The sequence below is a fragment of the Anser cygnoides genome, chromosome 6 (genome assembly GCF_040182565.1).
Source record: "Anser cygnoides isolate HZ-2024a breed goose chromosome 6, Taihu_goose_T2T_genome, whole genome shotgun sequence".
Classification (NCBI taxonomy): Eukaryota; Metazoa; Chordata; class Aves; order Anseriformes; family Anatidae; genus Anser; species Anser cygnoides.
The window spans coordinates 34466960-34488144 of NC_089878.1; the positions used below are offsets into that span (position 1 = coordinate 34466960).

The 21185-nt window shown below is 37.4% G+C and overlaps 1 protein-coding gene across 25 annotated transcripts in view; it reads right to left on the reverse strand.

The window, feature by feature from the left end:
- Window positions 1-21185, reverse strand: part of NCKAP5 (NCK associated protein 5) — a 438779-nt gene that overhangs the window by 77375 nt on the left and 340219 nt on the right. For 24 of the 25 annotated variants that reach the window (XR_007169250.2, XM_013186421.3, XM_066999996.1 and 21 more), the window contains 3 exons: window positions 19773-19841; window positions 14779-14817; window positions 8436-8555 (listed from right to left, as the gene is read on the reverse strand). Coding sequence is in view for 23 of the 25 variants with exons in the window: in XM_013186421.3 (XP_013041875.3) it covers window positions 8436-8555; window positions 14779-14817; window positions 19773-19841 (228 nt within the window). In the remaining 2 variants the exon portion in view is untranslated. Of the gene's footprint in view, window positions 1-8435; window positions 8556-9102; window positions 14708-14778; window positions 14818-19772; window positions 19842-21185 lie in introns of those variants that run through there. The other variant, XM_048079604.2, reaches the window with a different exon arrangement.

Sequence of the window (21185 nt, forward strand, 5' to 3'; positions counted from 1 at the left end):
ATACTTATTGAGTAATTTTATGTGCTAAAAACCACTTAGCATGATGTTGGATTCATCTGATTGAATGTGTAATTTAAAATTACTAGCAAATTACACTGACCTGATATAATCTGAAATGCTTAAATGTTACCAAGTAGAGCACTTACTGGCACACTACTTTTTAAGTAAAGGAGACATAGTTCCACATTGATTCATGTCCTTAAACTCTGCCACTATGCTTAAACAGTAACAGAAACACAGTTATGACTGAAGTACACTTTAAATGAAATTCCACACATATTAAGTGTAGTAAAATTACAAATGAAATTAATCATTTACTTATTGTTATTTATTTCATATATGCATACTTTTGAGTAGTTGTCCTTCATTTAAGTTTCAAAGTCTTTTAGGAAAACAAACTACACACTTAGCTCCACTAGAGCAATAGGAGAAACATGACACGTCTGTAATAATAATGGTTATGCTTTTATACTGCCTTAGAATTTCAATAGATTTCCACTTTGCCACAGGAAGAAGGCCTCAAAATCTTTGAATCATTTAATTTTATGCATTCTTTTGGTAATTCATTTGGGAGTTATGGAGTGTGAAATATGCACCATGATGAAACAACAATTATCTAGCACACCTGTTGTTTATCCACATAGTATTTAAGAAGGGCCTGCAGTGGCTACTATTTTATTCCACTGTGCAATTCAAAATCAGGAAGCTTTAAGAAATGACCTGATGACACAAAATTACACTTCCGTATGTAACACATGGCTTGTACTGTGCGTATCGTACACTGCAATAGCATTAGAACAAATACATGCTAATTCCTGCTATCGGAATTTCAATGAGAAAGATTTTTCCATTTAGAAAGGAAACCGGAATGAATGATTTTTGATTAAATACACCTAACATAACAAAAACATTGTAAATTTAATCAAAACCTGAATTATATCAGCCAAAAAAGAAAAGGATGCTGGTCATACGAAATTCAAAGGCATGAATAACCCAAAGAGCTTTCAAAGTTCCCAATCTATGATAAGCATTCCTTGTAACCAGCCTCTATACTTACACTTTGACCATTCATGCAACGATTAACACAGTAAGTTACCAATACAGTCAGCAAATAGCACAGGTTGAAACAACTGCATCCAGTGGGTTATTCTCTCTAAGTTAAGCATTGCTATAGGTTAAATGTAACCACAGAAAATTAAAAAAAAAAAAAAAAAAAGTGTCATCTTTTTCATTATTACTGTAAGTTTGAAGCACAGGGCAAGTTTGGAATACAGAAATACTGTTTTGTACTGTGGGACTCTTACCTTTTGTCTTAGATTTATTCTCTTACTGAATGTACACAATGATAGGAAAAGCCTTGAAAAACATTGTTGTACTTAATGACTCTGCTTACATACTCGCTCAAGGTTTCAAATGCCATATTGGATTCCTGCCATCATGTGTATCATCACTGATAATAAAAATCCATGCATAAAATAAAGAGAAATCTACACTTCATTCAGCATCAGTTGCATGTTTGTCTAAAAAAATAGGCAGTAAAATCTTACTTCTTTTGTTCAGGCCTGTCACATCAGCACAGCCCCACTGTTTCCTTGACATATGCTTACTCTGAAAGACCGTCTCTGCTCTTCAGCACATGGTGAGCTTTAGTTATTATTTTCTTTTTGTTTAAGAGCACGTTGGTGAAGAGTTTAGGTACTGAAATAAGGATTAACAGTCTGACAGGAAGGGAGGTCACCAAGACACAAATTACAGATGGGGCAGACCTATCAGCTAAGTTGATCTAAGTCCCTGATAATAAAAATACCCTTCTCCACTCAACACCTAGCTGTGCTTTGCTTGCTTTAGTTTTAAATGCTGTGAAGGATAATACCCTCTCTCTCCTTTCATATATCATGCCACAGTCTATAACTTCTTTGTGTGTGCGTGTGTGTGTGTGATGTTCCTTTATCAGCCTGAATTAGATTTAGATCCAGCAAAGCATTTTGGCAAATGTTCTATTTTCAGAATGAGAGTTTTACAGTTTCCCTAGTTAGAAAAGAGCATGACAGGTTTCTCCTGTGTTACAGACCAGTACTCTTGAGGGACAAGAAAGGCCTCCTCAGCCATTTGGTTGAAGTGATCTATCTCACAAAGCTTTCTGAAAGTCTGCACAACACAGCCATGATTTTCACACTCTGATCTTCCTGGTAATCAGTGATATAACACAAAGAAAAGGCACAAAGCTGCCTCAGGGGAGGTTCAGACTGGACACGAGGAAAGATTTCTCTGCCACGAGCGTGGGCAAACACTGGCATAGGTTTCCTAGTGAGGTGGATGGTGCCCCAAACCTGTCGGTGGTCAGGAGGCACTGGGATAATGCCCTCACTAATATGCTCGAGCTTTTGGTTATCACTGAAGTGGTCAGGCAGTTGGACTCGAGGATCTTTGTAAGGTCCCTTTCTACTGAACTATTTGATAAGTCTGTTTCTGTCAGCTTACATCCTTGTGACTAGAGACAGCCTGTAGGGAGCCACTGTTGCGGATGACATCCGGCGATGCCAGGTGCTCTCCCAAAAATCTGCTCATCTCAGAGCCTTTTTCTAGAGCTGTCAGGTTATCAGATACCTAGCCTAATTCTTCCAAGCATTCTCCTATCGCTGTTCCTTCAAAACTAGAGGTCACGCAGCTTAATTTAGGGAGGTTAGATGGACTTGCTTTGGAGGATGATATTTTCGTTCCTTCTCTCATCACTGACTTTGGTCACCCGTTCATTTAAACAGCAGGCTCTCAGGCATACTTTATTTCTCTAACATTTCTTCAGCATGTATGCGGAGCTGTAAAAAGGGCAAGAAATATGGTTTCAATAATATATTCCGATATATGGAATATATTATTCCATGCTGGTGATTTAAGCTGAGATGAAATACAGAGTATTATGTATCACTACAGAGGCTGTTAGGCCTTATTTTTATTTTAATATTTTCTGAGAAAAAAAGCCATTTGCCAGTCTGTTCTGGAGTCGGAGTTTCAGAAGATTTGCAAATACGAGTGCCCTGACAATCTGATGGATACCAAGGAAGAGAAGTAAGAAAATAAGCAGGTCAACTGCGGGAGTTTCCAAACTTCACACACAAATTTGCTGATCTCGGTCTCAAATCTGCGTGCTCTCTGAAGAGCCCAGAGGCAGCAGGTAGGACGAGTGGCTGGCTTCTGTCAGACGGGAATTATGCTGCTGCTCAGCGTGTAACGATCCAGTTATTTAAATAGATTTGGACTGCTGACAAACTGTTTTCTAACAATATGTGATGATCTTTAGCTTTAATTTCAAACCCTCCGATACTTTCTTTCTGAAATACTTAACCATTTCATATATCTAATTGCTGGAAGGTGATGCAACTTCAATTTTAACCTTCCGCATTCAGACATCATCATGTCTAACGATGTCTGAACCAGAGGTCAGGCTCCGAGGCCAGATACTCCATCTCCTTTTGTCAGGTGTTAGGGCAATTAATTGCCCTTTTTCCTTCTCATATATAATAATGTCGTCAGTGTAATTTACCCCTTCCTGCTAAGTTGCACAACTGTTTCCATCTAAGTGCGTACAGTTACAGTCTATCTCATATGTCTCGCAGTTGTCAGGTTATTACAAGAGCTAATGTCAATGCAGTTACAACAAAGTAGTTATTATTTGAATCTAAGGATTCAGCAGACTGTGCTGGAGCACTCTGAACAAAATCCTAGACATGAAATTAAACAATGTGGATGGTCCGTGAGTAATAAATGAAACTAATCTAGCCAGAGAAACACAATGAGAAAATGGATGCTTCAGGAGTTCTCCCTACCTTGTTCTGGAGTTGGTAAAGTAGCATTTTTATTATGGGAATAAAAAGGCAATGAAAATACAGTTTGGGATCAGAGATACTGTAAATCTTGTGATTAGTAATATTATTTTATGCTTTCCCAACTATGAAAATTTTATTACTTATTTAATCAAGTAAATCAATTCAATAAATGTTGCTACTCTGCACTTTTTAACACCTTTCACTGTAAGTTCCCTGCCTGCTTTATAAACAGCAACCTCCTGGGTGAAAAGTGAAAACAAGAATTTTATCCACAAGAAGAGTTCAGCTAACAAACATTTTCCTTTTAATGTAAACAGAGATACATTATATAAACGACCGCAGTATCTATCAGAAGGCAAACCCTGACCCCTTTTGCCTCTCAAAAACTCTATAAATGTCATCCTTGTTGCAAAGGAAAAATATTCAATATTAGCATCAGGTTTGATAGCAATCATTATTTCGTCAGGTATGAGTAGAAAAGGAGGGCTAACTAGAAAAAAAAGGCCTGTGAAAGATCTGTCTCAAGAGCGAGCAGTCTATACCCAATAAAGTCAAACAACTGTATGAGAAGCCACAGCTAAAAAGTGAAAAAGTCTGTAATTTAGTTATTTTAATAGTTTTAAGTTTCTCTGAACAAAACACTGCACCATGTATTAAAAAAAAAAAAAAGGCAAAGACAGAAATACAGTGATACTAACATTTACATTTAAACCTATTTCATATATGCTATTCATGATCATGGGCAAATCAGAAGTGGTAGGCTTCATCTAAGGCTGCTTCTTTTTCCTACCATTACCCTTTTTCTTACCCTCACCCTCTATTTAGATATACCTCAACTCTTCATCAATCTTCTGTGCATCACCTGCACAAATTTGCCTTTTCACTTCCAACGAGTTCCACTCCACCTGATTTTAAATCTTAGTCGGTCATTCCCACCTATTTCTCCCAGTGCCAGATGAAACACAAGGCAGCTCACCAAAACGGAGTTCCTGCTTTTCTTTCCCAAACCTTTTTTGCCATGACAGGCAGAATTTCACCTCCTTTTAGCAACCATATCAACTGAGGAAAATGAAAGCTGTCTTGGCAGAAGCCACTCCTCTGTGATAGTTTCTAACTAAAGCTATTCCTCTTCTTCAGATGGTGCTGAGACAGAAGCACTTTTCCAAGGCTTCTAAATTTTCAGAAAGCCATTTCAGAGAGATTTGTTGAATAAAATAAAACAAAAATAAAAACAAAAAACCCACAGGTGATCAGATTCCTCCTTATTTACCTACCCTAATAACCCTAATACTGGCTTTGTAAATCACACCATTCAGTTAGAAAGAATGTCCCTAGAAAGACAGGGTAGCTCTTAAAGTCATCCACAAAAGAAGCGATGAAAAAAAAAACGCTTGAGTTATCTCTCTCTCCTCCTCAGATTTTGCATCAGAGCCTGTGTTATTTAATCTTTTCATGACAGGAATGAGATGTCCTCTGTATCACAGTCACTACAAGCAGTAAGTACACCAGAATTTCTAGCAGCAAAGAAGTTATACGGCAATCTACTTAATCACATGCCTCAAGAAAACACATGTATTTCTTTTAAAATATTATTAGGCCCTTCAATTTCATGAGTACTTACTTTTCTTGTAAATGCATGAGAGTGTAATACTTTCAATAATAGTTTTACAGTGAAGGATTCCTGAAGCAGTCATGAAAACCTTCACTACATGATTTTGTTTTTAAATTGGAAGCAATCAGTTTTTCCTTTGATCTGTGTGAGAAGCACGAGGAAAAACAACACAGTGCAATCAGTACTGTACACAGGCTACTATTCTGCAGTCAAGTTCAAAACATTTAAGTCAATTTGTTTATTGGGAAAGAAAGTGAACAAACTGATTTCTAAGAAGACAAATTGTGCATTATTTGCTTAAAATGAAATAACAAAGAAACTTAGGGTAATGGTGAAATCTATTTTACTTTATTTAAGAAATCTATATTTCTGTTGAAATCTGCTATACTCAGAATGTTTATGATTTAAAAATCAGCTTAGTCTTTTGTACAAGAATTTCCTAGTGCCAATCACAGGACGAACTGATGGTAATATACAACTAAATCACAGATGATATGCAGACAAAGTAACTAATATTACTTATTTTTAGCTTAGGCTCTGCAGCATTATTGAAAATTTGTGATTGTAGTGAGTATAAATACTCGTAGGATGAGATCGATATGTAAATAAGATTAAACTTCATTGTATCAGACAGTACAGGAAAGTTAAAAGTAACACCACCACCACCCCCCAACAGTATTTGTCTATTCACTTTGATCAGGGCTATGAATTAACAGTGATGTCCTTAAGCACATATTTAGTACTCTGCTGTACAGTGAGAGATTTAAACAAATATTTAGTTCTTGCTCTAAACCTGCGGTTATGCATTTCCAAAAAGACATAATCCAAACTTTTCTTCCTTTTTTTTTTTTTTTTTTTTTTTTATAGGCACACAACGATATTTGCTTAATTTCAGTCCAGTCTTCTTGAGATTTTACATCTCAGTCTACAAGATCACAGATGACACACCACTAATTCAAGTCTGGAGTAAAATTAGAGAATAAATAGATTTCTGGAAACTCACTAATTGACTGGTGTTTTTTTTTGTGTGTGTTTTTTTTTGTTTGTTTGTTTTTCCTGTAAAAATGACATAGGAAGTGGTTTAACAGAAGTTCTTCATTTTCTCCTGTACACTGCAACTTGTTCGCTGCTTTTTCTTTTTTTTTTTTTCCCCCCAGAGGGGGGTTAAAATCTGCTGATAGCACGTATGGGGACATAACCCATTTTGCTGTCATCTGTGCAACATGGACCTTAAGAATGATCTTAATTCTCTTTCTTCTTTGGCAAAAAAGACAAAGCAGTGAAAAGAGGGCAGGGGTGAGGGGCGTGGGGGGAACCTACACACATTATCTGCCTGCCAAACTGTGCAGGGACAAGAATGTAAAACAGTTTGAATCCCTCTCTAAAACCTACTACATCATTTAGTCCTTTCTTCTACTTGGTGCAGGTTCATCCCTTTCAACTTCTTTTGCAGCAGTGACACGATCCAGTTTCAAGGAACTGAAGTCAAACCATCGATCCCACTTGCTTTTCAGATGTTATCTTACACTTCTGTAACGCTCCCAAAATAACCTGGCCTTACTGTTGCCACATAACTAGGTAGTAAGTAATGGGCAATGTGTGGCTTCTCTGCAATTTAACCCGATACATTGGGTTAACCCAGTAACATTGACTAGAGTTAGGTACTTTGGAAACAGAAAGAAAGAAGAAAACAGGAAGAAGGAGCAAGTGATGGGACTGTCAAAACCAGAAGTGAGCAATAAACGTGCATGCTGCAATGGATGCATTAAAGACTGAATAAATACAGAGGTATCAGTCCTACACAACAACCAGGAGTCTACAAAGGATGAACAAACAGTCAGGAAAGCAGTGGGCAGGAGAGAAGAAAACAAAAGAACGAAGGTCCTGACCTAGCAATACCCAAACCAACACAAAATGAGGAATCTGAGGACAATGCAAGAACCCAGATCCCTGTGATGGTGACCTAGCACCACTCTGCCTGTGCTTTAGAGTTTCACAGCTATTTGCTCTCACGGTGGGGATTCCTTGCCCTTAAGCACCAGTTGGTGAGCAGACCAATGTCTCCTCAATAAAGAACCCAAAGTGATGAGAGTTAGCAGCTGTCAGGTGTTGAGCGACGGTGCAAAGGCTAAATTTTACTTCAAGATATACATGCATAGCATCAGAGGATTTTAATAAGACACACATTTAATATCATTTAACTAGGTGAGTTGCCCACATTTCTCCCCTCAAATTTATGATTTTTTTTCTCTAATAATAAGTAACGTGTATTGCCAAAGCCAGACTTTGCCCCATTGCTTGAAACTTGCAAAATCTAGTTAGTCTCCATTTACTGTTCTTCTAGCTCACGGTCAGATTTGTTGGAAGTTCTGCAAAGCAATTCTACTTCTACAAAAGGATGTCAAAAAGATGGATTAATTCATAATAATGGGCTTTGCCAAATCGAAAGGGATACTGAAACATCTCTTATTATTCCAGAATGGCCAAGGAGTGGGAGATGGGTCAATTGGTTCCTCAGCTATATCCTTCCATGAAAGGTTAAAAAAAAATCTCTGTAAGCTTGTGAAGATGTACTTAAGTCCTCGTAACACATATGGCAGAAGTTAAATAAATGGGCTGTCTTCTTGCAGGAAATTACACTGTTCACCATCAAGCAGAATGTTAAGGAATCTGAGTTTCTCTCCTGCAGAGGGATAATGAACCCATATAATTCCATTTATCATAGTGAAGAAGCACTGAAAAAGTAAGTCACTCCACAGGTATACTCCTTTTTCCACATTTGCCCGTAATATATAATCATAACTCATTGGTGTACACTTTCAGTTTCAATGGTATTAGATTATAGATAACTGACATTCTTCTAATATATTAAATCTACCAACTGTCATTTCCTGCTTATTGACATAACCTTAAGAAAAGGAGAAGAAGAGAAGAAGAGAATTTTATAATTGTGAGAAATAAAAAGCTCATAGCTTTCCTTCTGCAAAGCCATTTCCTACCTGAAGGAGGAGGTCAGAAGCTGGTTTGACTCTCTGCTGGAAAAGCACACTTAGCGTTCGATTCTGTTGTTCCAAATCAAAAACTCTCGTTTTCAGCTTTATACATTCTTCCCTCAGATCCTGCAGCACAAGGGAAGACAGGAAGATTAGAAAGCAGGTAACAGAAGCAATTTTAAAAGCTCTATGTAATGTCAGATACTAAGAAGGAATTTAGAATTTAGAATAGTGCAGTCCTACTGGGGACAAGGGACCTACAAAGATCATCAAATCCAACTGCCTGACCACTTCAGGCACTGAATAACTGATAACAACAACTTAAAGCATGTTATTGAGGGCATTATCAAAATGCCTCTTGAACACTGACAGGCATGGAGCATCAACTTGTATATATATGAACAACATATACAGCTTTTAAAATAGTACAGATCAGAAAAATTTGCTACTTCATTTTCTCTGGTTGGTCGATCATTACATGATAACATCAAAGAAATCTTGTAATGAAAAATAGTAGTTACATGCTACATCCTTTTGGAGTTTTCTGTTAGTATAAAAAGTGACTGCTAGCAACGTGTTTCATTTTGCACCCTACTCAAAGCACAAAACAGCAATTAAGATATGAATATTGTAATAAGCATACGCTAAGGAAAAAGCTTCAGCCACACCATACCAGAAAGAAGTTCAAAGAGGCACTGTGCCTTCAAGGTACTCTTCTGAAGTCGTATCCCCTCCCTGCTTTTTCTGGAATAACCAAGTCAGCAATGCTGGCTGCATGTTGTGGATGGTCTGTACCTTCCCCACTGTAACTAGTCGCTGTAGAGGAGGCCAGGCCTTAGTTGGATGTTGATTCACCAGACACACTTGTGAAGATGATCCTGCCTGCCATTTCCAATATGAGGTACCAAAAAGCCTTCAGATAGGCCATTAGAGCAGAGGTAATGCATAAAGACCATTAGAAGCAGAGGCAGAGTGTGAAACGTCTGCATCGTAAGGCACAGGATGTAACTGCCACAACCGAAAGATGCAGGTCTTTTAGCCAGGGCTATGGCAGGTTCATCACGAACAAGCCATTAGTGGCTTCCCTATACAGCAAATTATCTATCTATCTATCTATCTATCTATCTATCTATCTAATTTCTAATGTCAATACAAGACCTGCTTTTCCTGGCCACGTGGAGGAATAAAGGATTCTATCAGAAAGAGGATTTTGATTTTGGAAAGAAAGCTGAATCTGACATTCCACCTTCCCCCATAATTTCTGCAGCTGTCTACTTTGAGGTATGGGAGCTTCTTAAATTAGGAAGAGCTGTTTGCTAATAAAGATCACATATAAAAGTAATAAGCTACGGCCACATCTAGTTTTATTTAAAAAAAATAAATAAAAAATGAACCCCCCGAAACACCTTGCCTTATGCTTTTAAATTTAGGACAGTTGCTGCCCTGTGGTATTGCCTAACTGATTTTACTTCCCACCATATGAAGGTGGAGAAACAGGCCTCTGGATCCCCATATGCTGTCCTGTCAATACCATTATCAACATAATGACCTACCCTCATGAGAAAACAACACAGAGGAGGAAACTGCAGTCAGATGTAGACTAAATTCTTGCCTACAGTAGCTCGTCTCCACTGCAGCCAGCACTGAGGTTATAAGAGGTGAACACACAATAAAGTAAGCTCATCTTGAGACTTTCAGAAAATTGTAAACATCTTTTTATGCATATAGTATGCATCAGACTTTATGATGCCACTGGATGAGTGCAGTTATTTTCTCTTGATATTTTCTCAGCTTAATATTTGTTTTAAGTGGCCATCAGGCTGTAAGTAAAATTGTTAGAGCCTTTTAATATAACCCCCCAAAATCTTGAATTCGATGTTATATAAAAAATCTAAAGCTTTGATTTCTGACAGTGAGACCTATTTTATCTCCGGTCTCACACAAAGCAATCACTAATAGGAAATTGCAAGCATCAAGTCTCATCATTATCTGCCTTTCACAAATAATCAGAGAATTTAAAACAAAGCCTAAGTTGCTACAACATTGTTTAACATTTCAACACTGCTAAGTATACTGAAAGGGAAAAATGATTCACAGAAACTGACACTGTAGAAAGAAATTAAATCTTAGCAATGCCTCTGCTCAAAACTTTCTTATCTTACAGTCCTAAAACCATAAGATTTATGTTTGAAACTTTAGACTTCCTGTAAAAAGTGAAATATAAGATAGTAGATTACCCACCCAGATGCTATAAACTGTGCCAATGGCAATGCCACTTATAGTACAGAAAAGAAATGAAGCACATTAAGGTAGCAGTATTCTGGTAAAATAAAGTCTCAGTTTAGAAAGCTGAAGTCTTAAAATTACCAATTAATACAACTATCAAATGTCTGAAACAACTATTTCCTCTCCTGTGTGCAAAACGACCAGCTATTAAGATCACAATCTCCCAAATATGTAAGGTATTCCTACGGTCTCACTATAGCAATAACTGAGCATCTATCTACTCCTGCTTTTCTGTTCAGTATGAGACTCGTCTTCTCCAAAATGGCATTCAGTGCCCATTTCTAGAGGTTCCAGAAATGTGCTGCTCTTCCTCTGAATGTGCTTCTTCTGTTTGAATAATCCAGTTCATTTTATTTCTCTGATGAAAACGGAGGAGAAATAACTTTCCTACAAAACCCTGAAAAAACTATATTCCCTCAATATACTAACGAAGAAGAAGGTGATATGCAAAGAGCAAAAACGTAGATCAGAAGATAATTTAATTAAGTGGTATAACTCAAATTTCAAACTGCTGATCTAGGTTTTACATGAAGAAAATACAATAAAACATACAGTCCCCAGCACTCTTACCATCTCATGTGATATGAGGAGTCTTTGGATAGAAGGAGAAAGAATAGATGCTTCCAGTAAGTATCATAGCACACACGTTTGTCTCAAATCATTTTTTTTTTTGACTTTTTAAATTTCCCAGAGGTAAAATTTTCTATTAGTTAGTGGTAGAAAATCCATATAATTTTGCTACATAGAATTGTGATTTTTTGCTGTTTGGCTAATTCAGCACAAACCTCAACTTAATATAGTTTTTCCATAGTCCACAGTAAAAGAAAAAAAAAAATCCTCCCACATTAGAGAAATTCTATATGTATTGTAACAACCGACAAACTTGAAACGTGCACATTTAAGACTGTAATTCCATTTCAAGGTTTCAGTGACATTGATAAATCACTCAAGCTTTGCTCACTCAATTTGTGTCACCAGAATCTCTCGGTGGAATCACAGTCCTTCCACATACTGGTGAGTACACAGTGCTTTATTCGTTACATTACAGCATGTACTTAATTTAAACAAAAATTAGTCCTTGAGGGACAATTTCAAACTCACAGCAAAGCCTACGCAGTGTGCGTTACTGTACAAAATCACTCCTCTCCATTTTCTGAAAGCTCCCGGCTTTTCTTCATGTCTCACTATGCCCCAGAGGTGTGTTATCTCACTGTGGCATGACTGGCTCTGTCTTACTGCTTAGCTGCACTACCCTAGATTTATCTGTTTACTAGTTACTATTTGGATTCAGATATCCACTTATTTGGGACTGGCGTGAGGAGCCCTGGTTCCTCTTTATTGCATGCTATTGTGTTCCTGTCTTTTCTTATAAAAGGACTTGTATGAATGGTGTCAGGAGAACTCTAACAGTTAAATATTCATTAGCATTTAGAAAAGTACCCTCTTTCCTCTTTCTATGGATATTAAATTAGCTGTTATTACTCAGTAATAGGTAAGCAGCTGTTACTTCCCATCAATACTAAGTAAATCACTTTATTAAAATGTATTCAGATCTGGTTTTATTGTATCCATATGAACTCCTTGGTTCCTATGGGCTTGGGAGGATTCATTACTGAGAAAGTACGTAGTCATCAAAATGTCTGACACCTTTGAAATGGTATTCAGGAAACTCCTCTCTTCAGTGGAAAACAACCATGTTATTCCCAAACTAGAAATTAATATATTGAGATTAACCCTCTGGTAAATATTTAATCACATATGGTTTTATTTTACAAAATGTGGATCAGGTTTTTGTGTGTGTTAATATATAAGAAAATGCCTCCATCTTCACTTAAGCTGTATTGAAATGCAGGTTTGGGATTTTTAAAAAATAGCTGATGTTTCTAAGAGGTGTTACAGCAATAGCTCTGTAGGCTGCAGTCCTCTGATGATACACAGACCATACAGCATATGCGAATACAGAGTATAGGGAGTATAGGCAGAGTAATACAAGGCAGACAGCAGCTGTGCAAACTTGCCCATATGTTGTGGTTCACAAAGATCACCTCCAAGTTACAATACTTCCAAGAGCTGCAAGGAAACATCCCTCTTCTAGAGCAAAAGGCTTTGTCATGCTTCAGTAAGTCATGGAATGAAATAATGATACATGAATCCCCAACCTGTGGAAACAGCTGTTTTGTGGCCGCAATTCTTGGGGGAAGAGATTTAGGGAATATTCTTACTTCTGGGTTTCTGATTCCAGGAACATGTGGCCCAAACTGGCAATGGCACCCTCCAGAGTCTTGCATCACTCACCTACAAGTCACCTCTGCCCATCTCTGCCTCCACAGCAGGGTACCCAAAAGCAGACTTACTGGGGGCAGAACATCTCCCTGAACATCTCCTAATCTGTCCAGAAGGTCATAAAGTTGGTTCACAAAAAATTGGCTCATCAAGGCGCTGAGCAGGGTCTCCATCCTTTTCCCCGCTGTCCAGATGAACAAATGCAATAATCTGCACGTACTTTGTATTCACTGACGTGCAGATGTTTAGGGCTGTAGATGTTTGTCTCACCTGCTGCCAGGGCATGCTCCCTTCTGTTAATTTAGTTGGCGGAGCTCAGGGTCATCTCGTTCATGCCAAAGCAGCGCAGCAGCCACCCTGCAGCCACACCTGTGCCCAGCCTCCTGCCTCCTCAGTCCTGAGCTGTGTCCTGACCCCTGGCTCAGTTTCCCTTGGATGCCTGCTCTGAGCAATGAACCTACCAGAGGCTTTGGAGCCTCTCCCCTAAAACTGTTCCCGTATGTTGCTATATCTGCATCTGCAAAGTTTTTGGGTGCATGGAGGAGGTTTTTGATTATCTTAACTTGGTGTTTCTTGCTGCATTTTAAGAACATTATTTCTCGTCCTGTCATTCAGTGTAGACAAAACAGTTTATATTCTTCCTTGCACTATCTGCACTAAAAGACTGTATTTATGTTCCTTTCAGACTTGTCTTTTTAAAGCTAAATGATCCAAAACATTTTAATAATTGCACATTCATCAAGTGTTCTAGATCTCACAAAGGATCATTTCATGAATACTGCAGTGTTTTATAGCTTATTATAAATCTTTATATCTTTTTTTTTTTGTGTGTTCTTTTTCCCCTAAGACAATGACGTCATGGAATTGTGTTCAACTTAAAGACCACTTTTTTGTATAATTGTTTGTCCTACCAGTTAATCCCTGCTCTCTCTGGGTAGCTGATTATTTCTGCTTGTATGTAATTACCTTGCTTTCCTCTCTATTGAATTCCATCTTACTTTTTTCCCAGAACACTTTTTCATTTTGCCAAGATCTTTTTTTAATTTTACTTGTCCCCCTAGGTTCTATTTGAAACTACCACACTTCATATTCAACAATTTGGAGTGTGAACGGAAACTTCAGACATGACTTGATCCAGAGCAGACCGTTACACAATCTGCAGTGAATGTTTTCTTTTTGACAGGTTTGCAACAACCCCACAAGAATTTTGTTTATACAGTACTTCCCTTGCTTATCCAGAAGAATGGAGCATGAGGCCATCAAAAGACAAAATACATGATCTCTACTGCTGGTCCCCAGCCCATAAGTAGAGTAGCTGAATTGCCATTCTAGACTCGGTGCCCTCTCTTTTACCCGGGGAAGCACCAGCTGATACCTGGAAATCTTTCCTTTCCCTGAACGTGAGTGAAAGTGCCAACTACTGACTTGCACTGTAATTTTTTTGTATTTTATTTCACACAGGAACAGTCTGTGGGAGAGCCATAGCTAATTATGGATAAGGAATGGAGAAGTCACCATCTGGGGATGATTTTCAGACACTGTTGTCTCAGTGTAGGTAGAGTGTAGGCTCCTGTTTGACTGAGCCTTGAAGACGTACAGTTTCATGGACTTTTATTGACCTGGATTACAGAAAGCCCTTGAATTTGGGCCTGACATGTTGCAGCATTGGTAATTAAGTGTGCGAACACCATTTAAAAAAATGTACCCTATTAAGAATACATATATCTCAGATAGCCAATGAACTTCTGTAAGCTTTAAGTTAAACCAAAATACAACTTACCTTTTGAGTAAGCAAAGCCTGAACAACCTGATTAGCTACCTGAAAGAAATAGATAATATAGTTTAAGTACACGATCACATGTGTTTTTGCATAACATTACCTTCTTTTGTGGCTTTATACTCCATTTTCCATCTACAACCAGCACGAAAACTACTATTTTCATTATTTACTAGCATTTTCATCAGGTTATACTAGCAAGAATATATAAAATGCCAGTCATTGCTTCTATGCTAGTCCTCTTCGTACAAACATCTATCAATTTTAGTGTGACATGACGGACATTTCCTTAATTTCTGTCATCTCTTCTTTAAACTAGATTAAAACTTCACAGGTTTATATGCAGCTGTTGTGCATCAGCATGGATTGACTTGCATTCACTAGAGCTGATTTTTACCAGCTGAGGAGTCCTGAATGTTTTCATGAAGTTTAATTGCTTCTTGATTCAATATTGACAAAATGGTACATCTATCATGACAAGCAGAAACCATAAAGAGCCACAGAAAATTAAAGTACCTACTGTCATCAAAATGTGGTTGGAAGGCATTCACACCACACAGCATAATTGACTTGAATGACATTACACACCATTGATTAGCGGAACTATATATTCAGTGGGGAATTGTTGAAGTTATTTATATTATACACCCTTTCTAATTTATATTTACCAGCAGGCATGGGGGGAAGAAGGAGGAATGGAAAGAAGGGCCAAGGTAAGATTTTCTGTTGATGATGTCTAACTTGCAAGTTACATTTTCAATGTAATATAAGAGTTGAAGCTAATTCATTTCTGCAAAAGATTCAGTTCTGTTGGATCTAAAAGTTACTTTTGATGTGTACTATGGCAAAATTGCCTAGTATCAGTCTTTTCCTCCGAGTTGTTCCCTAACTTAAGGCAGCCTGTGGAACAATGGTCCCATAAAATTGCTCTATACATGATTTAACAGAAGACACAGGCTAATATTAGAACAGTAATAAGCAACAGGAGTAAATATGTTGCAGTTTTGAAAAACCATGTGCCTTGCCCTATGGGCTTTCAGAATCTACATCCAACAGCATTCCTTCTGGCCTATTCTTTCAACGTGTGTTTGCTCTACCTGAAAATTGAACAAACCATGTCTAATACATTATTTCTTTACTTTCTGACATGGAGTTACTTTACCAAGAAGAACCGAAAGGTTCTTTGAAGTGTGTACAAGTCTCTTGCAACAGAATTGCCTACAGAATTACACCTATACCTTTATATATTGAGTGTAAATGGCATGATCCTCCAAATGAGAAAAAAACCTGAATTTGCCAATGCATATGGGACAAATTTTCTAACTCTGAGTGTATGAAGTTAGGTATCTAAATGGAAGTACTTGCCAGTGATCCATAGCTCCCCTAGATCTCAGTAAGAAAGATATGGAGCTAGTTTCTTAACAAAATTAGGCTATTTCATTCTAGTACCTAGCAACATGGCAAAATGTGTTGCTATTACTATTCCAAGATTTTTAGGTCTGTATGCTTGGGGGGAACTGTGGTGGGAAGCCTCCAGTGAAATGTTCTGCAGCATCTACAGTTAATTTAGCAGTCTGTAAGTGGAATCGTGTCCAAACTTATGCATTTCAAATGAGGTTGTCATTCTAGTCCTACAACAGGGTTAGTGTCCAGATGGAAATACATTGCTAAGCTAGAAGATCATTTTTATTTACAGGTATCAAGAGACACCATGGATATGAACAACGTCAGCCAGTACTATAAAACTTATAGTCACAACTACCAAAAGCTGAGACCATTGAAGGCAGAGGGACTGGTATCTGAGATGCAGAGTATGTGAAATTCCCGCTGATATGAGACAGAACTGTGCCTCAATCCCTGCAAGAAAGAGGCTGTAAAATGACTTGACCTGTGACTCATCAAGTTAACAAGGCAAAACAAGGCATAGAACAGACATGGCTGGTTCCTCACTCTGCTGTTATGCAGCATAAGACACCACTTGCCTTCACACTGCCTGCCTTTCTTTTTGGCTTAATAGCCAAGATTTTTTGGTGAGGCTTCTTTTTGTGGACTGCAGTGAAAGAGATAAAAGATCAAGCTTCACTTTTTCCTTACACAATTATGTTTACATATACATGTTATAAAGTGGTCTTAATAGAAAAGGTAAAACAGAATGAATCAGAGAAAAGAGACCCTAGTGTAACATCTGTTATACCTTTTACAAGTACTCGGATTTTACACGGCTGCCTTTAATGTATTTTTTCATATGCACAAAGACATTTCAACTGTACTAAAACGAAAGGTGTTATATTTTATTCAAACTTCAGAATGAGTTTTTACGATGACTTTGTATTTTTTATTAGCTAAGTGGATATGTATTCAATAACGTTACAGTTTAATTCTTAAAACATCACCAAACATATTATCTAAGATAAGTTACATGATTTCCTGCTTATAAGTATAGTGAAGCTTGACAGAAATCTCAGCTGGCACTGTAAAGTGAATAAACATGACATTACCACTTGCCAATAAACTGAGAGCTGAATTCTAGGATAGGAAACTAGGATTAGGCATGCTAACCTCAAACACTGAAGGTACAGGAAGACAATCCTGGTTTTAGCATTAAATTTTTCAGAGATGGAAAGATACGTATATGTGGTATTTCTGAAATTAAATGAGTTCTTTTAAGTATTAAGTACTGGAACTATTCAATAACACTTTCTTCCAGATATTTTTCTAAAGTTGTTTATATATACATTCAAAAATGAACAATTGCTTTCAAAATCAGTGAGTATTTATTAAAATTCATGAAGGACTCATTTTTTTTCCACAAAGATATTCATGCAAAACATTTTATTTTCTTGAGATCTCCAGTAAGAATCTTTTTTTGGAAAGGACTTTTTCACATGCAACACATCCTCAGAAGACTCTAGATGGAAGTGAAGGTTCTCACATCAACTGGGTTATTCACTAATTACTTTTATATCTAATCTCTATATTAGTACTGTAATGAAGCAGAATTTCCTGGGGAGCTCCCCCAAGGGGATGTGCTCAGGTGGGTGCTAACTCAGGAATCCTGCAGAACTTATGATTATTAAAAAAAGATTTTGCTGCCTAAGCCAACGGTAACAACGTCTTCACCTCCGTGCTCAGAAAGGAGTAGGTCCAAGTCTGTGACCGCTGAAACAATGCTGGCTGCAGTGTCCCTGCCAAAGCACCATGGAAGCTCAAAAGGGAAGGAGGAGAAAAAAGTGATACCGAACAATGGAAAGGACAAGAAAGGGCATTGCACACAAACAAAAAGATAAGCAAACAAAACAAATAAAAAGTAGGGAAGCACAAAACCACAGGTGACAAGAAGCATCCTCTCCTGAAAAAAGTTGACACAGTGGGAGAAGATGGATACAGCTGTGATAATATCGAAGAACTGTAAACAACCAGCCTAATGTTGAAAATAATAAAGTTCACAGCATAGTTTGGTATAATTATTCATTCTTCGAACTGCAACAGCATGTAAAAAATACAGCCTTGGATCAGAAATCCATCACGTTACTGCAAACACAGAATAAATACATATCATCTGTCCTTGTAGTGTGCCTGCAGTGTTTTTTCTGGGAGGGGCAGTTATGGTGCTTTACACATCTCCAAAATGTAGACAGACGTAGACAGATTTTGTCTAAGACAATCTAAAAAATAATTTTAAGCTCTGTAATTTAAACTAAAGTAAGTAACTATATGGTAATTTCATCCCCATCACCAAGAGTGCACTGAATAGTGTGACTCAGGCCAATGCAGACCAAGGCTCTGCAGCTGGCCCACAGCCACAGAACAGACAGCATGCAGCTTGGTGGGAAAGTGGATCTGCAAATATACTACACTGGTGAAAGTGTGGATTTGCTGATGAAAGTCAACCTAAATTGGAAGTTTGTTGTACCACAGCTATATTGATCATGACAGTAAAACTTCAGCAAATGCTAATTAAAAATTTAAAAAGCTGGTATGAATGCATGAATTGTTAGCTGCTATGTGTGGTTTAGACACTCGTGCACTCTTTTTTCAAAGGTAAAGCTAAGAAGCCAGAGTAGGTTTTTGGTGTGTTTTTTTCTTTTTTTTGGTTGCATGTTAGCTAAGTACTTACACTACTATGCATTCCCATTCCAGAACGAATAAATGATTTCCACTAAGTAACACTTTAAGCTACTGAAAGTCTTAGACTTATTTTAAGTTCTTGCACATCCTGAAGAGCATTATTTCAGGAAAATGAGAGGAATGAGTAAACATCAGTAAACATCTCATCATACAGAGAAAGCTGTAAACTATAGGAGACACTGCCCAAAACCTTGTATGTCCTAAGGCAGACATTTCTGGAATGGTAAGCATTGATGGAGTGCTCAGGCAGTAACTGATGGGTGAATTATATAGCTGTAAATGGGAGGTCTGATCAGAAGATGAGCCATGCAGTAGAAGTCAGCCAACAGATAGGAAAAAGAAAAAACCAAAAACAAAAAACCAGCATAAAGACCCAGGTATGTAAACATGAGGGGGAGCAGAGAGACAATTCCTATTACATAGGAAAGCTGGGGGATTTCTGACAGAAGTCGTCATTGCCACCTGTGTTCCACACTACAGACAAGCAAGAGCACACAAAACCAAACAGGTAAATGTTAATTTTCTGCTCTTATAATCATTTACTTGGAGTAGGCATCCCTGCAAAAGGACATCTGTCTGACAGTTTAATTCCAGAATAACAACATCTTTGGTGGCAAAGCCAGTACACCAGTCAAGTTCCAAATATTGGTCACAGAGATAACAACTTTTTGGTGAAGAGATGCAATCACAACAACAATTTACAGCAGATGTCAGATTTGTGACTGACAGACACATGTTCTTGGAATTACATAGACTGAGGTAGTACTAGGAAATTGCAGAACAATGTCAACCTTGTATGAGAGGAGAAATTCGTTTCTATTCATTTCATTGCAGTACCAGGTAGGAACACCCCTTTTAAGCTACCTTACCTCATCAAGACATCTCTCATACTGTTCTCTCTGATTTTCATTTTCCAGAGCCAGTGCTGAATTCTCTGCCTACAATAAAATACAATAAACAAATAAATATGTATATTAGTCAATGGGTATCTCGAATTACAGGACAATTCATAAATTTTATTAAGGTGATTACTTTGTGTGCTTCTTCAAGATCCAAAATAAAAAGCACCATACAATTTGAGTAAAAATAGTTTATGAAATAATTCACACCGTGCATTACAATTCAGAACAATACACCAGCAGACATTCAAAGTATGTCTACAGTCTCATCTTGCCAGGTGCAACAGAGTCTGCAATGAAATAAAACATCTTGGTATATCTTTTTTTCTCCCTCTTTTACTCTTAGAGTGAACTTGCTGTCTGAGAAAGCCACTTGGAAGCGAACAGAAGCAGCTACTATCAAAACGTAATGATAGGCAATCTTATGTAAACATTTACTCGTGGCAGCTTTTCATAAGCCAGGTTTCTGCATCGAGTAACTCCAGATGCACTGACATGTAATAGATAATTGGTAAATTACACCCTTTAGCAAAACCAGAGAAACTTATTAATCTTTACCTTAAAAACAGCTACCATCGTTTCAAGAATACGAGTGGTATTTTCCTACCTCTAAATGCAACCTTAAAGTCAGAAAATTTTTCTCTAGTGCATGTCAGTTTAAATAACATAAAGTTTCCTGTACAGTAGTGCCTTTTATCTATCTTTAATTTCCATTACACTCATATTTTTGCATAGTGCAAACTTCAGAATGGCAGAATCTGGTACATAAATTAAAGGAAATCAATGCATTTTTCTATATATTATGACTTGGACTTTAGGAATACTGTCAGCGTTAGAAAAGGAAAATCTCGTAAGTGTGATGTATACAGCTGCATCAGAACAAGTTTCAACTAGTTTTCTTTTAAAGACTGAGAAACTAAAACAATATATAAAAAGCTATGAGTTAAAGCAGGCTGCAGAAAGCTCTTTGCCTCCCATGTATAACTTCTCATCACGTAACCATAACACCACAATCACTGCATTCAGATAATTACAACTATTATACAATTTACATTACTCGCTTCACTTTAACTGTTCTGTCAATCTGTAAAAGTTTAACAAGTGCCGTTTCAAAAGAGTCATGGTTATATAATACAACACTCATAAATGTGGTTAATGTATAATTTTAGAAGAAAAATTAATGCAATGTACTATATGGAAAGAGTCTACAGAAAGATGCACAGTTATCACTTCTGTGTTAAGAAAGGTCAATGATTCAGCAAAATGAAAATCCCTAAGTCCAATAAATTGATTTAGTAACAATAATTTAAAATTCAGATAAATCCTAAAAATAGTATTAGGAAGGAAAAGTAAACGCACATAATTATCCAACATATTGAGTAA